Raw genomic sequence first — 17,968 nt, forward strand, 5'->3', positions numbered from 1 at the left:
CATGTTGAATGCAAAGAAGCCAAATATTTTAAAAAGCTGATTAATAATTGCAATAATAAGGAGATAATTCTACTGCGCAGAAAATATTATAGTTGCCATCTTGTAGCCCTACTAAAGTAGCTTCATCTTGACCAACTACATCAATAAAATGCTACTAACAATTTTATGCACACATAATCATAATCAGTTACAGTAATATGGCCTGGTCACAGGGGGCATATTCTGTGTTTAGTAGGCTACTTTTAATTCTAATATACTGATTTTTATTTATTTATTTATTTATTTATTTTACATGCAATTGATCTTTATTTATAGTACTTTTGCTGAAGTAGCTACCCTCCACTTATGTTATTGTTTGTCAGATGCGTCTAACCTCTTCAACTTCAGCTTTCAGCTTCTGAAAAATGATCAGAGTGAAGCTTCTTACGTTGCTCAGATTCAACTCAGGTTAATTCCCACCTTTACCCTAAGTTCACTGTTTCGTCAGGAGTAGTGTTTTACGCCTGTGTAGTGTCGCCATGTGGTGATACTTTTAAGAAAAATGAGATTTAACATCCAACAGGTGGGTGCAGAGAGCGTATTGTTTGGTGTTTGGTGTTTACACCGGACAGGTCTGGCCGGTGGTGGGGGTGTTTTCCGCTGTGGGAGCAGGAGGAGGCGGAGCTTGAATTCCAAAGAGGAATGAGTTTCCTCTCGATACGTCACTCTGGGATAGGCTGCGAGCCGCCGAGCAACACTGTCACTCAACGGGGTTTCGGGCTCATTCTCAATCGCCTTCTTGGGTAAGTAAAAACCTACGAAAAATATCAAATATTACCTGCACGCTGTTACCTATTAAGTTGTTTCCCACTCTGTAGTTAGTTTGCCCCTGGTTTATGAGTTTTTTACAGCAGTGCTGCGCGCTCGCGACGAGACGTCACAAAGTTCTAAAGCGATGCTCGAGCACAACTACAACGGAAACTTTTGTCTTGAAGGCCTTGTTATTTGTTGCAACAGGTCGACGGGACACACGTAGCTGCATTTGTATTTTTTGTTTTTTGTTTTTTTGTTTTTTAATGTTGGTTTTAAAAAAATAATAACGTGTGTCTTTTTTAACGCAGGACGGGACCCCCAGGCAGGAGAAAGTAGCCTTGCCCGTCGCGGGTTTAGGTTCTGGGATTAAAGTGATCGCCAGTCCCGTCGCTTTCGTCGTAAACTGCCCGAGGGGATTCATGCAGTGTTGGTTAGCTAGATGCGGTACGAAGCTAAAATGATGCCGGTGAGTTTCTGTTTTTATTTGTGTACACACTGCAACATTGTCCCGTGGATTCTTGTAGCTGTTTCTCGACATTATATCGCCCCTCCAAGCCCGCAGTGATACAACACTGCGATTTACCTGGACATTTAAATTGACGTGGCAAGTTGATGCGGTTGCTACTTTGTGTGATTACTATGGCAACACAGGCTCGTGTTGTGAAGTTTATTAGCTGTGGCAGCTGTGTGTTTAATCGGAGCATGTGATTATACTGTAGGTTACATCATTTGTTTGCTTTCAGGCATATTATTCCATGAATACACGGGAGTCTGGCCCTGCGTCAAAATGTCTTGTTATATCAATATATCCGGTAGTGGGACAGTTAAGATTCACCAGACACCAGTAACTTAACTTTGGATTAACTCAGTTAATTTCTACGCATTGTTCGCATAAATACATCAATCGTTCAATCTCGGGACACACAACAAGCATGAGGCACCTGCCAAGTCTTGCTGGTGCTATGCCAACATCAGCTCTGGACTCCTGCCATCACCATCACGATCATCATTTTCTTCATCATCATCATCATCATCAGAGGTCCACTGCTTTTGCTGCAGAGCAAGCCTCAGCACTTCTTTGATCTGTGCAGAGAGAGCTGGACAGCAGAGCGCCTGCATGTGCTGACTATTAGAGAAATAATCTTCTCAATACACAGAAATAGTGACAGTTTTGTTAAGAAAAATCTAATTTACTTATGAGCTGTGGGTCTGCTCTCTTGTGAGTAAAGGAAACAAGTCCAGAATAGTAATGGTTACAGTGGTAATAAGTTACCATGAGTTAAAAAAAAAATCTTATACAGCTTCATGGGAGAATCATGCAAATATCCTCATCATGAAGTTAGCAACTGCTTTTTTGATCAAACATTAATTCAATAATGCCATGTAAGTGTGGACCTTTGACAATTCCCAGAGTCCCGATGTGACATATTTATTGTTGCTGTGTGCACTTTCACTCTCTGCACTTTATGATTATACACAACAGAGTAAAGCAGCAAATCCTCACAGTTTAGAGCTGGGGACCAGAGAATGTTTGGCATTTTGTCCTGGTCACTGATTCAAATGATTAATCTATTTTCTCAAAATAGTTGCCAGTCAATTTTTTTTGTTGTTGATCGGCTAATCACTTGTGCAACTAATCATTTCAAAACCAGAGCCATTTCAGCAATAGTTGCCAGGATATTTAGTTTCGATATTTCATTTTACTATTTTTTATAGTTTGTTTTGTTTTTTTGCTTCAGCTTCTGTGATTAATTCTGGACCCTTGTCTTTTTTGAACAAATATGTGAAATCTCCCACAGTTATGCTATGGCCTCACTGATATTAGCAGATTAAAAAAAATGAAGTGTAATCCTTTCAGTCAGTATGCTCAGGCGAGACTAATATTTCCCTTCTCAGCTCAGACCTGTGCTTCCAGTAAAACAGCTTGATCAGTGAATTAATCATCTTATCAAATGAGTCATATTTGGATAACTCCTGTCTAGTGCATGACCTCAGTCTGCTACTGACATTTGCCATTTGTTATCACCAAGCTCAGTTCTTGTTGACAACAATATCACCCTTACATGTTTTCATACAAGGTCTATTTTCTTTACCCGCCACATGACACCATGGTAACTCCCCCCTGTACCCCCCAACCTCTGAATATATCTCAGTGTGTGTGTTTGAATGGGATACAGCTTCTGGCATTTGCCTGATAAACACAAAATGGCCTCTATTTTACTGTGTCTGATGTGAGGTATTGTCTTAGAAATTACACCCGTAGCCCATGACCCTGCTTGTACAGGCCAGGGGCTCGTGGGGGTAGTGAGAATGTCGTGTCGTAATTGCTAGCTGGGGATGGTAAATAGGGGGTCACTGTTTCCCGAACACAATGAGCCACAGCGACTCTTTAACACTGTGTTGTTGAGAACACACTGTGTGTGTGCCTGTGCTGTGGCAGCATCCTGATAAGGGATGCTTACCCTTTATTGAACCATAGCATGTTATAACTCATTCACCCCCTGACTTACTCTTGTCGCCGCTTAAACCAGTTTTTGTTCCACCGATCTGCCAAATTTAATCTTGAATCATGTGCTAGTTTATTAGCCCATGTTTCATGTTGGTGTACTTTATGTCAAGATAAAGTAGGGCCAGCAGACTGCTCTGACAGCTGAGAAGAAGAGAAACCAAACAGGGAAGCAAAACGTGTTGACATCAGTCAGGAAAAAGCTTCTGCGTGAGTTTGGATTTCAAATGTTGCAGATACAAATCCCATATCACTTCCTCATTCCTCTCCCATGATGTGAGCTGCTTGCTGTGTAGATTTCCAAGCTGATAAACTTTTTGTGCACCTGACCTGCATTATTGAATTTTGCCTGCACACACTTTGTACAATGTCTTGGTTACACCACATAGGATCTCACGGTTGCTCGGCTCTGTGGCGGTGTTATAATGCGGGGGAAATAAGCTAACGCTTTGAGAAGTCTGATTTTGCTGTGTGTGTCAACAGAAACCTGAGTAGGCTTTCTCCGTGGTCGCCACCGTCTTTGTGTTTACTCTGTGGGAGAGTATGTGGTGGTTACGTAAGCAGACAGTCACATCAGTGCTACACAAGAACATTCAAGGGCACTGTTTTGACTTTTGTCTGACGAAGAAGGGGTTGTCAGGATGATTGTATTAGCTGAATATAGTGATATTGATATTGTAAGCATACAAGTTGTTTATCTATTTAATAATATCATAAGTGTACTCTAACATTTGGTCACAAGGCAAATTTATTCAACAATTCATTGGGATCATAAACAAATTGGATAATTTTCCCATAAGGCATAGTCAGTGAGACTGTGCAGCACTCCAGTGCCACAACACAAGCATAACATTAGCCTGGTTTCTGAGTGGAAGCACACCAGAGCCACCCTAGCAGGTATCAACTTACTCAGCTTAAAAAAAAAAGCTCAGTGATTCGGATCTGTGAGGAATCCATGTGAAAAGAATAATGACACATGAAACAAGTGTAAATTCAGGAACACCCCCTTTTCACAGAGTGAGGACATTGTGACAACATATCATTTAGGTTCTGTTAATGATGTGCATTTAGTCGTGAGAGACGGTGGTAGAGTTGCACTCTGTCCGTCGTGAGAAGTGATGAATAAAAGAGAGGGAGAGAAAAGTTCCTTTCTCAGGTTAGAGTTAATAAAATACTAACTCCACGCTGAATGAACTTTAGCCTTCATGCACTATTAAAATCATGTCGTCATCTCTGTATGTTGCCCGTGTCCCTTGTGATGACATTGTGATGTTTTGTTTGTGTGTATGTATTGGAAATAAGGCGTTGAATGGGCAAAAACATGTGATGCGATGGGATGTTACGGGACGTCCCGTGCTTGCTGCTGCTGTGCGAGTGCTCCATCTGTCCATGGACTTATGGGAATATACAACTATTGTCCGTAAACTAAATTTAGACCCGTGTTTTGCTGGCCCCAAATGTGGCTAATGTCCCCCCCCCCCTCAAAAAAATTCCAGCCTCCTCCATCCATTCACTCTCCTGTTTCACCACAGACTATTTTGCATATGACAGATTAAACACCACAAAGGCATCATTCAGTCTGCATTTTTTTTGGAAGCCAATTAGTGCGTCTGCCACATTTCGGATCGCTACCTCTTGGCTGTTAGCTTCCCTCCGGAGCTGAGGAGAGTTGATAAAAGGTGATTTTGCATAGTTGCATACAGCAAATTCCTACACAAGAGGCTATTTGTGTTAACAATTCTGTGAATGCTGTTTTCAGTCATTTATTTTTACAGCACTTGTAGGTTGTTTAAGTCTGTATTATCTCCAGGTTGTGACGGCCTTGTTGTTTCTCTGAATGACTTCCTCCACTCGTCCATATGGCTCAGAAAAAAAGGGACACATCCTCTCCCTTCTGCTTAATTTTGACTCCCATTTCCCTTATCTCTCAGATAAGCACCAAGTAGGAACCGTCTCATCACGTAGACCAGGAATGGAGGAGTATTTCGAGAGTGCCGATTATGAAGTGATAGGCTAAGTACTGCAATGCAGACAGAGAGGAGAGCTTGTCCTGATGTAAGAGTCACAGCTTGCTGCAACTTCACTGTGTAAAAGCTGCTTGTTTTTCTGTTTTTTTTTTAACTGAATGTTGCAGCTGAATGAGGCTACTGTGTGTTTGATTCCATATGCTGTCGTGCTATTCGTTACCCCTGACCTTTTCTGCCTCGCCCCCCCATTGCAGCATGGAGAAAGTGGGAGAGAGTAAATGAGAGACGAAGAGGAATATTGCATAAAGCCATCAGGGATTTTTTTCTGCTGCCTTGCCTTTTTGAAGGACTGCTATGCTGGAACTGTGTCAACTCTTGAAGCTGTGGCAGGGAGACACACACGCAGAGCGAAAGATGCTGCTGCAGTGTCTTACAAACTCGCCATAATCAGATTCAGAGGTGACTCCCTCAACAAGACCTAGTTGACTCATTTGCTTACCACAGCAATATCTGTAATTGAAAGTGTGTGTGGACAGAAGGCCTGGCAGCCCTAAGGTGAGACCCTTCAGGCATGGTCAAAGATATTGCCCCATTACCCTCTGTTGCCGTCGCCCTGTGTCGCACAGTCCACTGTCCCAGTTGTCCCTCAAGGCACTGTGTCAGATGTTGTGAGTCAGTGGCAGTTAGCCCCAGTGTACTTTATCAAGTCATCAGAATAATTTTACATATTTTACCTGCTTAATCAGGACAATTGATTTTAACATTCATGTTTTTCATTTATACTACCCCTGGTCTACCTGGGACCACAGCAGGACACAGCTAAACAGTATAGATAGCCTATATTATACCAGACTAAAGAGACTCATGCAATTCTTTGGCAGTGTGAAAAAAGTAAATGTTTTCCTCCTTAGCCCTGAACTTGACATGAAGGGCCATCTTTTACAAATCAATGTACTCAAATCGACAGAACGCATCTTCAAACTTTTTTGTGCAGTTTACATCAAGAACCTCAAGAGTTGACACATCTTCTTTGAAATGGTGTTGTAATTGTTACTGTATCAGTGCGACCACAAAATGTATATTTCTGACAACTGAGTAATGATATTTGGTGGTTAGGTCTTTCAGTGTCAGTGTGTGGATATTCTGTGTTTTAGACAGACAAAATATTACATTTCACTAGGGCCGGGACTCGATTAAAAAAATTAATCGAATTAATCAGAGGCTTTGTGATTAATTAATCGCAATTAATCGCATTTTAATCGCATATAAATATTTGACCTGAGAACAGTGCTTTTTTTTTCACATGGATTTTAGTATACCATTGAATGACTGAATACATAAGCTTAAGCATTCAAGGTGGTACTTAACCAAGACCAACAGACTAGGGATGCAAATTATCGATTAATTCATTAATGGATATTTGATACATACAGATTAAATGGTCTTTCCTTCCAATACACTATGATGATTACTGTAGTATTTAACTAGGCTACTTAAATCACAGTAGCATAAACTGATTTGTTGAACTCAGCCTGATGTAAACATTAATAAAACTCAGTAACCAATCACACAGGCAGCTCCATGTTGTCCCTGTGTGATGTTCAGGGACAGGTCAGGACAGTCTGAAGACAGAGCTCTGAGGGTGAAGTCCTATCATAATGAGATGAGCTGCACCTGTGACAGTGACAGGTCATAGATATAGCGCTGCAGCTGAGCAATTAGCGCTATATAGCGCATTTAGCGTGCGCCCGTGTCTGTGTATCTATGTGCAGGCAGAGATCAGAGATGGTGTTTTAAATAACCATGCTAGCGTTTCACCAGCTCTCATCTCTGCCAGTCAGCCTCTCAAACTGCCGCCTCTCTCGCGTGCGGGCGCACCGCACGTAGACACACGTGAGAAAAAAAAAAAAAAAAAAATTTTTTTTAAATAAGTGCGATTAAAATGCGTAAATTTTTTTAGCGCGTTAATTTTTGTGTAGTTAATTAATCGTAATTAATGCGTTAAAGTCCCAGCCCTACATTTCACTTCTGGAGTTTTACAATTTGAGGTGTGATTTCTCTTTTTCTATATTTATATTTTGAAAAGGCAATCAGTTATTGACATAAACCAAGTCTTATGCTTAATAAGTAATGAAAACAATACAGTTACGGTTCCAGTAAAAACAGACAAAATAGGACATTTCAGCCTTAAAAAATATGAATTTGAAAAAAACAGGTTTTATTTGATAATCGGTTACTCAGCAAGGATAGGAAATTGGATTTTTTTCAAAACACCAAACTAAGATAAGGATTGATCTTTGATGCACTTTTATCGTGTTTAGTTGCACTGCTGTGGATTCTCCGTGACGGGTTTGACTTTCATTTTCTAGTTACTCTGATGTTGCAGAGTAATTCCATTACAGTACAATCTCCTGTCATATGTCTATTCTTGGAAATGTGAAACTGCAGTGGCTGACAGTTCTGATCACTCTTAACTCAATATGCGACCAATTGTATTTGGATGATGTTCTTGAGACACTAATGGAGTAGATTTGACCCTCACAAGGAGAGAGTGAATTTTCAAGGTGGGACGGGAGGGGGGATCGATTTGCTGTTAGGACCGTTTAGAATCACATCATCAAAGGACTTTCCATCTAACTTGATTTTGATTTTGAAAAACGTTGCGTCAAGACAACAGTTTCCTGCGCTGTTTATTGTGAATCGCTCAGTTGCTGCAGTGCACATAATACGCTATCAGAATAATCAGTGGGAGTGCCACACACATCAACACAGCATTCCTTCCTGTAATTGGTTACGGGTACAGTGTTGATCTTTCAACTAAAGTCATCAGTGTCCTCTCTCTAAACAACTGGAACGGCTTGAAAAGCCTGTTTCCATGCTTTAGGGTCTCTGTGGCTCTGAGGGATCCAAATTATACAGTTTAGAGCCAAATTAGCATTTTATGGGGAGTCAGCAGATATATATATAGTATAAAGTATCTAAAAAAAAAAATGCCCAGCACCTCCCTACAGGCACTGCATCTTATTTTACTTCACCTAGGACAGAATCATTGATACAGTAACCCAGAACAGATGTTAACTTACAGTATGTCTCTTTGTTGTTTTTTTCAGTCAGTCTTTCACAACCTCTTGGCCCCTTTCAGCAGGGCAGGTCAAATAAGTGCTGCCAGCTGCAGTCACTCATCTCCCCTTCAGATGTGTTCTTTTTACAGTGTATCTTTTGTCTGAGGGATTTGATGTATTATAGCCTTTCATCTCTGAGACACACACACACTCCTGTCTGTGTCTTTTTTGTGTCCAGAGTAGAGGGTCTTAACCATGCACCACTGACCCCCAAGACTGTGTAGGTTTTTGTTCAAACCAAGTCACTATACAGTTCCTAATTTTATGGATTTAAAACTTTCAGACCAGTTACTGGACGGTGAAATCTGCTTAGAAGAATGAACATTTCTATACAGTTGGACCTCGGTTACCCTGAAGGATAGCTCTCTTCATCTTAAGGCGTAGTAGCTGTGGCCTAGCTGCAGGATATTGAATTTAAGATTACTATTGTAATACTGAGCCAGTAGTCTGTTGAAAGGCTATATTTTTATATAGCGGATTAACTTAATCCCTGAGCTATAGCCCCAATGACCTAGCCTTATAGCTGCTCTGCTTTGAGAACATCTACAGTGCAGAATGCAGTGTACAGCCACAGTTCTTTACACTACCTATAATTGTCAGTTTGCAGTCCTGAGCTGTCACACCACTGCAAAACCCTCGGAGACAGCTCTGACTTAGCTGATGCCATGATGGAATTAGAAATCTATTGCTATAATAGAGCAGCAGAGGCGGCCCATCCCCACGGCTATCCTTTTGCCCCGTCTCAGGTACGAAGGAAGTGCAATTCAGCAGTCGCTCCTGTCACAGACTCTGACAAACAGAAGGCAAGTGGAGCACATTTTTATCAAACTTTGTCATATAGAAACCAAAACTGGTACTGCTCAGCTCCCACAGTGTGTAAGGCTACACAAGGTGATAGTTTCTACTTAAACTGTAGTTGCTGCTGCTGTTTGTCTGTTATGAAACAAACAGGTCTATCAGATTGTTATTGAGCCATTTAATTTTACCGGCTGTTGTATCTATGAATATTTAATGAACTCTCAAGTTGTCTGGCTGAGCTGCAGCACGTAGTCGGCCCACTCTTCTCACCTCTGTGTCTAGGTAGACCTCTTAGGGCTGTTTTTCCCCTTCATAAGACCGGTAGATGGCTTTGTAGAAGAGTTGGGCATAATGAAGGAAGTCAAATACTGTATTCTGATCACTACAAGACTATATCCAATATTGGCTTTATGACAGTATTTCCTTGTGCATGAAGAATTACACGCGAGGTCGTCTGGTTTACACACGCACTGCTCAGCTGATAATGGAAAGCCAAACAGGATCTGTCATGTTCAGACAACGCCAGCTTCTTCTGTATTTATTCAGACAGCCTTAAGTGTGAATCATCATCAACAGTGTTGAGGAAATGAGTACAGTAATGGGAGATAGAAAAAAACAAACTAGATGTAACTTAATATGTTACATATTGCCATTTTACGTCTTATAATGCTCCCAAAGCAATAATGATATTCCATATGAAATTTTAACATGCAAAAAATATGTATGAAAGTTGTCCAGCTTAATTAATTATGTGTATATACAGTATAGCATGAGTCATGTGTGTGTGCACTATCATAGCCCATGAGCAGTGGCAGGCATTAGGTGGATGAAGGTCAGCGGCAGAGTGCTAACTCATCTAGACTGAGGGACTGGCCAGTGGTGGCCCTGGATCATTAACTTTAGTGCCGAGGAGAATTTGCTTTCGGTGTAGGCATTGCCACCCCCCCAAGACTCCTTTCTCCTCCTATCAGTGTTTCTGTCTTCTCACTCTCCCTGGTCCAAGTCCCAGCCTCCACACCAACCCCTCACTCTGTTGTCTCCCTTTCACTCTCCAAATATTAACAGGGTCATTTGAATGTCCTACATTGCCGGGAAGTTGTGATGATGTCAGCTGCTCTGCACTCATCTCTGAATGGCTTCTTTGGAAACCGTAGCTAAATGCAGCAGACTACATGAAATTGCTGCCAGTTGGGGTTTTTCTTTTAATTACCAGCTCTGACAGTGTCATTTATTATGCCAGCTGATTGCATTTGATTTCTGAACTAACATACCGCTACAATTACTGAAACTATTCTAATTAGCAGACAGGAAAGGACAAGCTTGGTTCTCTGGGGGTGGTCCTCCTCCTCCTCCTCCACAGAGCCGTTAACTCTTCCATGGCCGGTGGTGAATAATACCAGCAATGATCTGTTTACAGACTTTGACGTACTGAAGATTTGTGACGAGGATGACTCACTACTCATTCGCTCTATTGATGGGAATCTTTTATTTGCATCCCTATGGAACAAACCGGATGAGTCAGGCCCTCTGAGTCAGACCACTACCCCTCATTTCCACCTTCACCTCATCAATGTGAAAAACAACAACAACAACAAAAAAACCTCTCTGTTTGTACATGTTGCTAAGGAGATCTTCAGAGGAAACATGTCACCTGCCCACTCACTCTGTAAAGTCTCATTTGGAGAAGAAGAGTGAGGATAAAGCCACTTATCTTAAGGCTGTTGTACTTTTGCTTGGTTTCACCCCACAGTTCAAAAGCAACCCCGAATACTTTTGTCTCTGCTCTATGGCTGCAGCTGCTCTGTGTGCTCGACCCCCAACCCCTTTGTGCTCGTGACCCTGCTGACCTGATGTTCCCACCGTGGCCCCTATAGGCACCGCCGGTCACAGCGGCGTGCTGAGAATAGAAAAAACCTGACTGAATAACCTGAAGGTGTAGGACACAAGCAACAGCACTGTTCTCACAATTATACACTTTATACTGCTCATTGTAGGCGTCAGGGCTGTTGCTTTTCTGTTAGGACAATATTGAAGTCTCTTTGAAGACATTATCCTGTGCTATAACCCGTCACTGGAACAAAAGGGTTTAATAACTTCAAGTTGTGCACCTGGGTTATAACGCTGGTTTTATGATGGCCTTATCAAAGCCGTCGCTCCTAACTGATCCAATCACATTTGAAACATATTCCAGCTGTAAAAGCGCTTCGACTCTGGGATTTAACTGATTAGACTTTGATGGTCAAAGATCAAGGTCACTGTGACCTTACAAAACATACAGAACATAAGCTAATTATGACACAACTTAACGCAAATGTCTAAGAGGATAAAATGATCAAGTGATGACATTTTATATCCAATTAGTCAAAGGTCATCTTCAAAACACCTCTGGTGTTGACCATATTTCCTGCAACTTGGCTCATTAGTAGCGACATACAACCACAAGGGTGCAATTCAAAATGTTTTTATAGATGTTTGGGAGTGTCACATGCAGAATATGACAAGACAATCCTCTCAGATAAACATACTGTATTTTGAATTGACTGCCAAAGCTTTTAGTTTAACACAGCCTACTTTTGTTTTCACCTCTAAACTGGTCTCCCAATTTGAATTGTAACAATAAAGAGAGATTTTGTGTCATACAGAATCGAACGGGGATACCAGTTTCAGGATACACGGTGTCTGACAGCTTAATTTCCTGCTCAGTTTCAGTGTGTTTATTTATTTATTTTTCTGCCAAGCTGAAGGCTTTCACATCCCTCTTCTATCAGTGACAGCTTCATTGAGATTGTCCATTTTCTTTTTTAGATAGTCCTGAGCCAGTCTCTACTATCTGCCAGTCACACACTGACATACAAATCCAGCTTCTCTGGAGTCCTCAGAGGTCTGCTCCGTCAGAGTGCTTAGCAGCAATTGTGTGTGTGTGTGTGTGTGTGTGTGTGTGTGTGTGTGTGTGTGTGTGTGTGTGTGTGTGTGTGTGTGTGTGTGTGTGTGTGTGTGTGTGTGTGTGTGTGTGTGTGTGTGTGTGTGTGTGTGTGTGTGTGTGTGTGTGTGTGTGTGTGTGTGTGTGTGTGTGTGTGTCTTGGATTGAGGGATCTCTCCGTGGTGACAGCACTAGTTAGCAGTTAAATGGTGTGGGGTGAAATGGAAGTCTATGAGCCTGTCTCTGATTTCTCTGTTGACACGGAGGAATGAGAGTTGGGAAATGAATACTGCTATCAGTGAAGCACTCGTATCACACACACACACACACACTGAGCAAGAGCAAAAACACCGTTTACAGATAATTATTCTGTATGAATTAAGCGTTTTTCTTTCTGCATTTCCTGAGGCAAGGATTCATTATCTTGTGTTTCTATTTAACAGCCCTATCTAATCTGCCCGGCTTTCTGCCTCTCTCTCCCTCCCCCCCTGTTGTCTCCAGATGTTCCTGACAGTATACCTCAGTAACAATGACCAGCATTTTACTGAGGTCCCTGTTACCCCGGAGACGCTGTGCCGGGATGTGGTCGACTTGTGCAAGGAGCCGGGGGAGACGGACTGCCACCTGTCTGAGATGTGGCGCGGATCTGGTGAGTGTCGGTGCCAGTTTATCCAGCGTTGTGCCGAAGATTATATCAGTCGCACTCTGTTTTGTTTGTGCAGTATGGCTGTATCCCAAGGGACAGGAGTTGGTGTGGAGACACTTGTTTGTCTTCTTCCTTTAATTAGAGGCAAATTGCTTTTCTGAAGTAGGCTATACATGGAAATTAGCTGTGTGGTCAACTGCTTGGTTATTTCTTTTTGAAGGGCTTATCTCTTTGGCTCTGCGATGCAAATGAAGCAGAGCCCATAATCCCCGTAACAAACACAAGCACCCAGACATCCCCCATATCATCCAGGTGGGAGATGAGGGTGAGATTTCATACTTTTCCCATTATCCCCACCTGGAAGGCCCTGTTCAGACGTAGCTTTAACATCAGTTTCAAAAGATTCAAAGATCCGATCACAACTAGACAGCTTTTACTTCAGGGCCTCTTACTTAAGCGATGTCCTCCGCCACAGTCTGATTAGTCCCGCTACAATTTACCATCAAAAACATAACTATATTATTACTTTGAGTGGCTAAACGTCATTTCATTTTAGAGCTGTGAACAGTGCAGTGTTTCACACAGCCCCTTTTTCTACCTCTCTCTTTTAGAAACATGTTGACAAACGGCCTGTCTGCCAAATTGGCTAAAAACAACAACGCATATGTGTTTATTTGCATATCGCACAGAAGTGAGATCCAGTCACAAGTGCTCGCTTGGGATGCATTTTAATGCCAGGTGTGAGCCGACGTGCTAAGAGCTGTCTATTTGTGATCAGATCAGCGAAGACGCATGTTAATGTCAGGTCAGAACGGCGCCCAAGAGTCAGGAAGCATTCAGAATCACAGCTCAAGGAGCCAGGCTTTGTCGCCGTTTCCATGGCGATGCCGCCATAAGAGTGAATGAAGTGCCAATTATTGTGTTTGAGTATGTCCATAAGTAGTGTGAGAAGAGGCTGCCAAATGCTGAAAAGAAGAAGTCTTATACTGCTGCCTCGCTGCAGGCTTCTGTTGACTCTCCTTTGAAAACACAGCAGTGACATTTTGCATCAAATTTAGATTTAAGCTGTTAATAATCTTTATAAAACTTCCCCATTTGTTTTGCAGTAATGCCATTACAAGAGAGTATTTTCATTGACCTCTACTTGGCAGTGATGTGACAGTCCATTTGTGTAATGAAATGGTCCTAAGTAGGTTGAAGAAAATGTCTGAGGAGTTGATGAAGAGCTCTTTCGTACCAGCCAGAATAATTGACAACTCATCACAGTTGTTTTCCTCAAGGTCGTTACTCAGACAGATCAACTAGATGCAGATGAACCTCTTTTCAATGTAGGTCAGGCTAGTGGGACAGGATTCACAATGCAAACCTTATGCACACTTGGCCTACATTGCTAAAGACACATGATTTAACTTTGCCGAACTTAATTATTTTCTGTCAATATTGAGTTATAGGTGTGTATTTTTCCCTCTGAGTGATGTGTTTTTTTTAATGTATGTCATCTGCAGAGCGAGCTGTAGGTGACGGAGAGAGGATGCTGGATGTGCTCCAACGCTGGGGTCAGCACAGGGCAGAGGTGCGCTTCTTTCTGCGTCACAACCGAGCCCCTAGCAGGGAATCAGGTGAGTGTCCATCTTGTCCAGCAGATAATGAAGCAGAAGCTGTATTCTCTCTGCTCACATAAAAGACACAGTTTGGATGATATCTGTCCCTAGAGAAAAGACATTCAACACCAGTGTTATTAACTCCTGAGATACTGTACCTGCAGCATCTGAACATGTGCACGTGTAGTCTGGAGAGCTTTTGAACTGGTACTATAAGGCAGGCCTCAAGTCCTTGAACAATCCTTATTTAGCTGTACTGTTGTAGGCCAAGTGAGAGGCAGGGTCTCCAAGCCACGTCGTCATAATCCTGTTACTTTTCAGTTTTCTTGGGAACACAGAAAACTCTAGTATTTTGGTCTTGTGCTATCCTCTCAGCCCCCAGTTGTGTAACTAAGCCCTTTTACCCCTCACAGCTTGAGTCTGGCCCAGGGATTAGATGGCTGTTTTCCCTTCCTGTTATCTTAGCCTGCTCTTGTTTTCCCACACTGTTAGCTTAGCTCTGCTCAGTGTTTGCAACACCGTTCTGTTTTACCTTTTTTCTGATACTGTATTTCTGCGATGGATGGATAAACGTGTTTCTGTGTCAATTAAATGTTCACACTTTGCTGATTCTGTGTATGCTTATTTTCTCTGACCGGGTCAGAGGACAAAAGTCGCTCTCTGGTGAATTGAGTAATCTCACGTTGACATCTTAAAAGGTGGTAGTATGGATATGGCCTTGAGGCTTGCAGTCACTTGTACCTTAGCGTGATCATATGTTCAGACTGACACTTAACCAGTGAATGTATTTAACATGCATACAGTATGTCAAGGGTCATCTAAAACTATTATGCAAGCTAAAGGGCTTTGGTCATAGGCCAAGGCTTTAAGGATGGGATCTGGATTGCCAGACCCCCCCCCATCCCCCTCAGCTGGCAAATGGCAGTAGCATGGTTGGATATAAGTGCATTCATGTACACAGACGAGCACATACACACACAGTGGTGAGACCCACCCACAGACGGTTATGTATTAGGTTAAATCCTGAGATTATTGCAAGTCACAAAGAGCACTGATCCCAGTTGTTTCCCAGAGGAGCTAAGAGCTACGTACACTCTCAGCTGCCCTCCAGAGAAACCTGTACACCTAAGTATGTCACTTGTATGTCAGAGACAGTAGCACTGAAAAGACAAGAGGAAGTTCCAGTCATTCTTCACAGCTGTCTGTAAAGGCCAATAGTTTACTCAGTTAGCTGTTTTTCGCAGGTAGTGCTAAACTGAAGCAGTCACCTTTGGTAAACCTCTGTAGTAGTTAGTGACATCTGATGGAGTTCCCTTATTGTGATGGTTATACAGGAAGCTCAAGAGGCTCAGAGCCAAAGAGGAATGGAGTGAAGGGTCCGCCAGACAGAAGGATGGAGAATGGGGTAAGTTTCTATATCTTGTTTTTCTTTCTTTCTCATTTTTCCTCTTATTTTAAGGTAATTTGAAATACGGCCAGTAGAAGAAAACATGTTTGTTAGTCAGTCAGAAGTTTATGAAAATAATTTCAGGAAATACAAATAATAACTGAAAACTGAAAAAAGGGGACTTATTTATATCTTTGATCTCAGTTAGTGGATTTATTTGTTTAGTATTTAGATACTTTAAACATGGAAATGTTCTAATTTATACCTGCCTTTTCCTGCATCTCATTAGTATTACTCTATAAATAGAGTTTTCATGGCTTTCATGGATGATTGCAGATGGCAAATCTTTTAATGCATAGTAACTAAGACATTGTCATGGGTACATAATTACCACCCTGTGCGTCATATATCTACTAAGATGTTTCTTTGTTCTTAACTACAAGCCAACTTGATGATTTGCAAAGGAGTACTAATTAATTCAATACAGAAACAGCCTGCGGTATAAATGGTAATTAGGAATTAATCAGTGTATCATTACAAGGACATGATGTTAAGTTGAGAATGTCTCCTTTAGTTAAAAATAATATTCTCTACAATTCCTGGAATCACAAAAAAGCTAACATTAGTTTCTTTTGTCTGATTTCATTGTTACACTTGTTGTCTTGCACTAGATCTGGAATTGAATTAAGAAGTCAATAGGTCCCTCAGATTGTGGACTGAAAAAGAGCATTCATATGTACATGTACTGACTCCCTTTGTTCCTCTATTCATCCCTACCTACTGTAGGTGGCGACCCCCCGAATGGACATGACGCTGGCCGAGCTACAAGAGATGGCTGCCAGACAGCAGCAGCAGATAGACGCTCAACAACAGCTCCTCGCTTCCAAGGTGTGTGAAGAAGAAGTGGAAGATGAAAGCAGAGAGTGGGACCGGTGGAGAGATGGGTGGATACAGGGGGTGAAGGGATTAAGTGGTGGAGATGAAAGTAAAAGCTGGACCAGAGGAGCAAGATTAAAGACAAGATTATTTGTAGAAAGTGGGGAGATGGTGAACAAAAAGGTACTAAAACAAGTCTAGTGCACTTAAAGGAATGAGGATGGAGGAGATTTAAAGGGTTATGATAGACAGGTGAGATGAGTTGTGAATGGCTGCAGGTGAAATGTTTATAATTTGAGAAGCCTGAGAGAGCTCCCTGCCTCGAAATCTCACTGCATTGGACCTACTGGCATCTGAAGATCTCTATTCTCTTGCTTGGGACTTGTTTCTCAGTTTGCTCAGGATTTATTAGTGACAGCAAGAAAGGTATTGTATTGCTGGTATGACAGAAAACTGGTATTTTTATTTAATGTGATCATTATAATAACTTTTTGGTCATTGCAAAGACATCTTGAAATGTTTCTCTCCTGCTGATCCAGGCAGACTTCATTAAGATAACAAACAAACTGTACGGGTCTTTGCTTTGCTCCAGGCTGCAACCTGTGCCCCTGAGCCACTTTAGTATTCAGATCCAGACTCTGCGTATGCTTGAGGATAACACGGCAATTCAGGGAATGTAACCTGAGGCATGCACACCTACACAGAAGTGGAGTAAACAAACAGCCATCAGCATGAGCACACATAATTTGAACACTTACAGATGGAGACTGTATTGTCTTCATCAAGGAACCTGTTTGGGAGAGCTCTGTCATGTTTATAGCAACCTGCACCACCACTCACAAGTGATGAGTGATTTTGAAAGTGCTGTTTAGGGACGCGCAGTGTTTTCTTAACCCATATTCAACCAGGCATGTTGACATGAAATGCATTTCTGCTTATAAAAACGGAAGCAGGAAGAAATAATATTCTAAAAACAACAATAACCTTGCTGTTCTGCTAGCCCCTAAACATCTTAGGACGCAGATCAGTATGTTGCCGAGGAGCGTCTACTCTACATGAATTACTTTAAGTATTTCTTAAATCATGTTTTTTTTTTTTTTTTTAAACTTTGCTCTGTTCTGCCTCTCTCCTCTCATCCGTCTGCAGGAGCAGCGGCTGCGCTACTTGAAGCAGCAGGAGCAGCGTCAGCAGCAGCAGGCCTCTGAGCAGGAGAAGCTGCAGCGCCTCAGAGAGAACATTGAAAACCAAGAGACTCGGCTCAAGAAGGTCCGGGCTATCAAGGGCCAGGTGGAGCAGAAACGGCTCAGCAACGGCAAGCTGGGTGAGCTCGCGAATCCATGAATGGATGCAACA

The 17,968-nt window shown here is 42.0% G+C and overlaps 1 protein-coding gene across 5 annotated transcripts in view; it reads left to right on the forward strand.

The window, feature by feature from the left end:
• The first annotated feature begins 641 nt into the window (after positions 1 to 641).
• The window catches only part of tp53bp2a (tumor protein p53 binding protein, 2a), a 29,424-nt gene continuing 12,097 nt past the window's right edge, over positions 642 to 17,968 (forward strand). For 4 of the 5 annotated variants that reach the window (XM_083988770.1, XM_083988771.1, XM_083988773.1 and 1 more), the window contains exons 1-7: positions 648 to 782; positions 1,101 to 1,258; positions 12,607 to 12,754; positions 14,257 to 14,370; positions 15,687 to 15,757; positions 16,526 to 16,627; positions 17,762 to 17,936. In XM_083988770.1, the coding sequence (XP_083844896.1) occupies positions 1,232 to 1,258; positions 12,607 to 12,754; positions 14,257 to 14,370; positions 15,687 to 15,757; positions 16,526 to 16,627; positions 17,762 to 17,936 (637 nt within the window). In that variant the 5' untranslated portion in view covers positions 648 to 782; positions 1,101 to 1,231. Of the gene's footprint in view, positions 783 to 1,100; positions 1,259 to 12,606; positions 12,755 to 14,256; positions 14,371 to 15,686; positions 15,758 to 16,525; positions 16,628 to 17,761; positions 17,937 to 17,968 lie in introns of all 5 variants that reach the window. The other variant, XM_083988772.1, reaches the window with a different exon arrangement.

This window comes from Trachurus trachurus (assembly GCF_905171665.1).
Source record: "Trachurus trachurus genome assembly, chromosome: 15".
Classification (NCBI taxonomy): domain Eukaryota; kingdom Metazoa; phylum Chordata; class Actinopteri; order Carangiformes; family Carangidae; genus Trachurus; species Trachurus trachurus.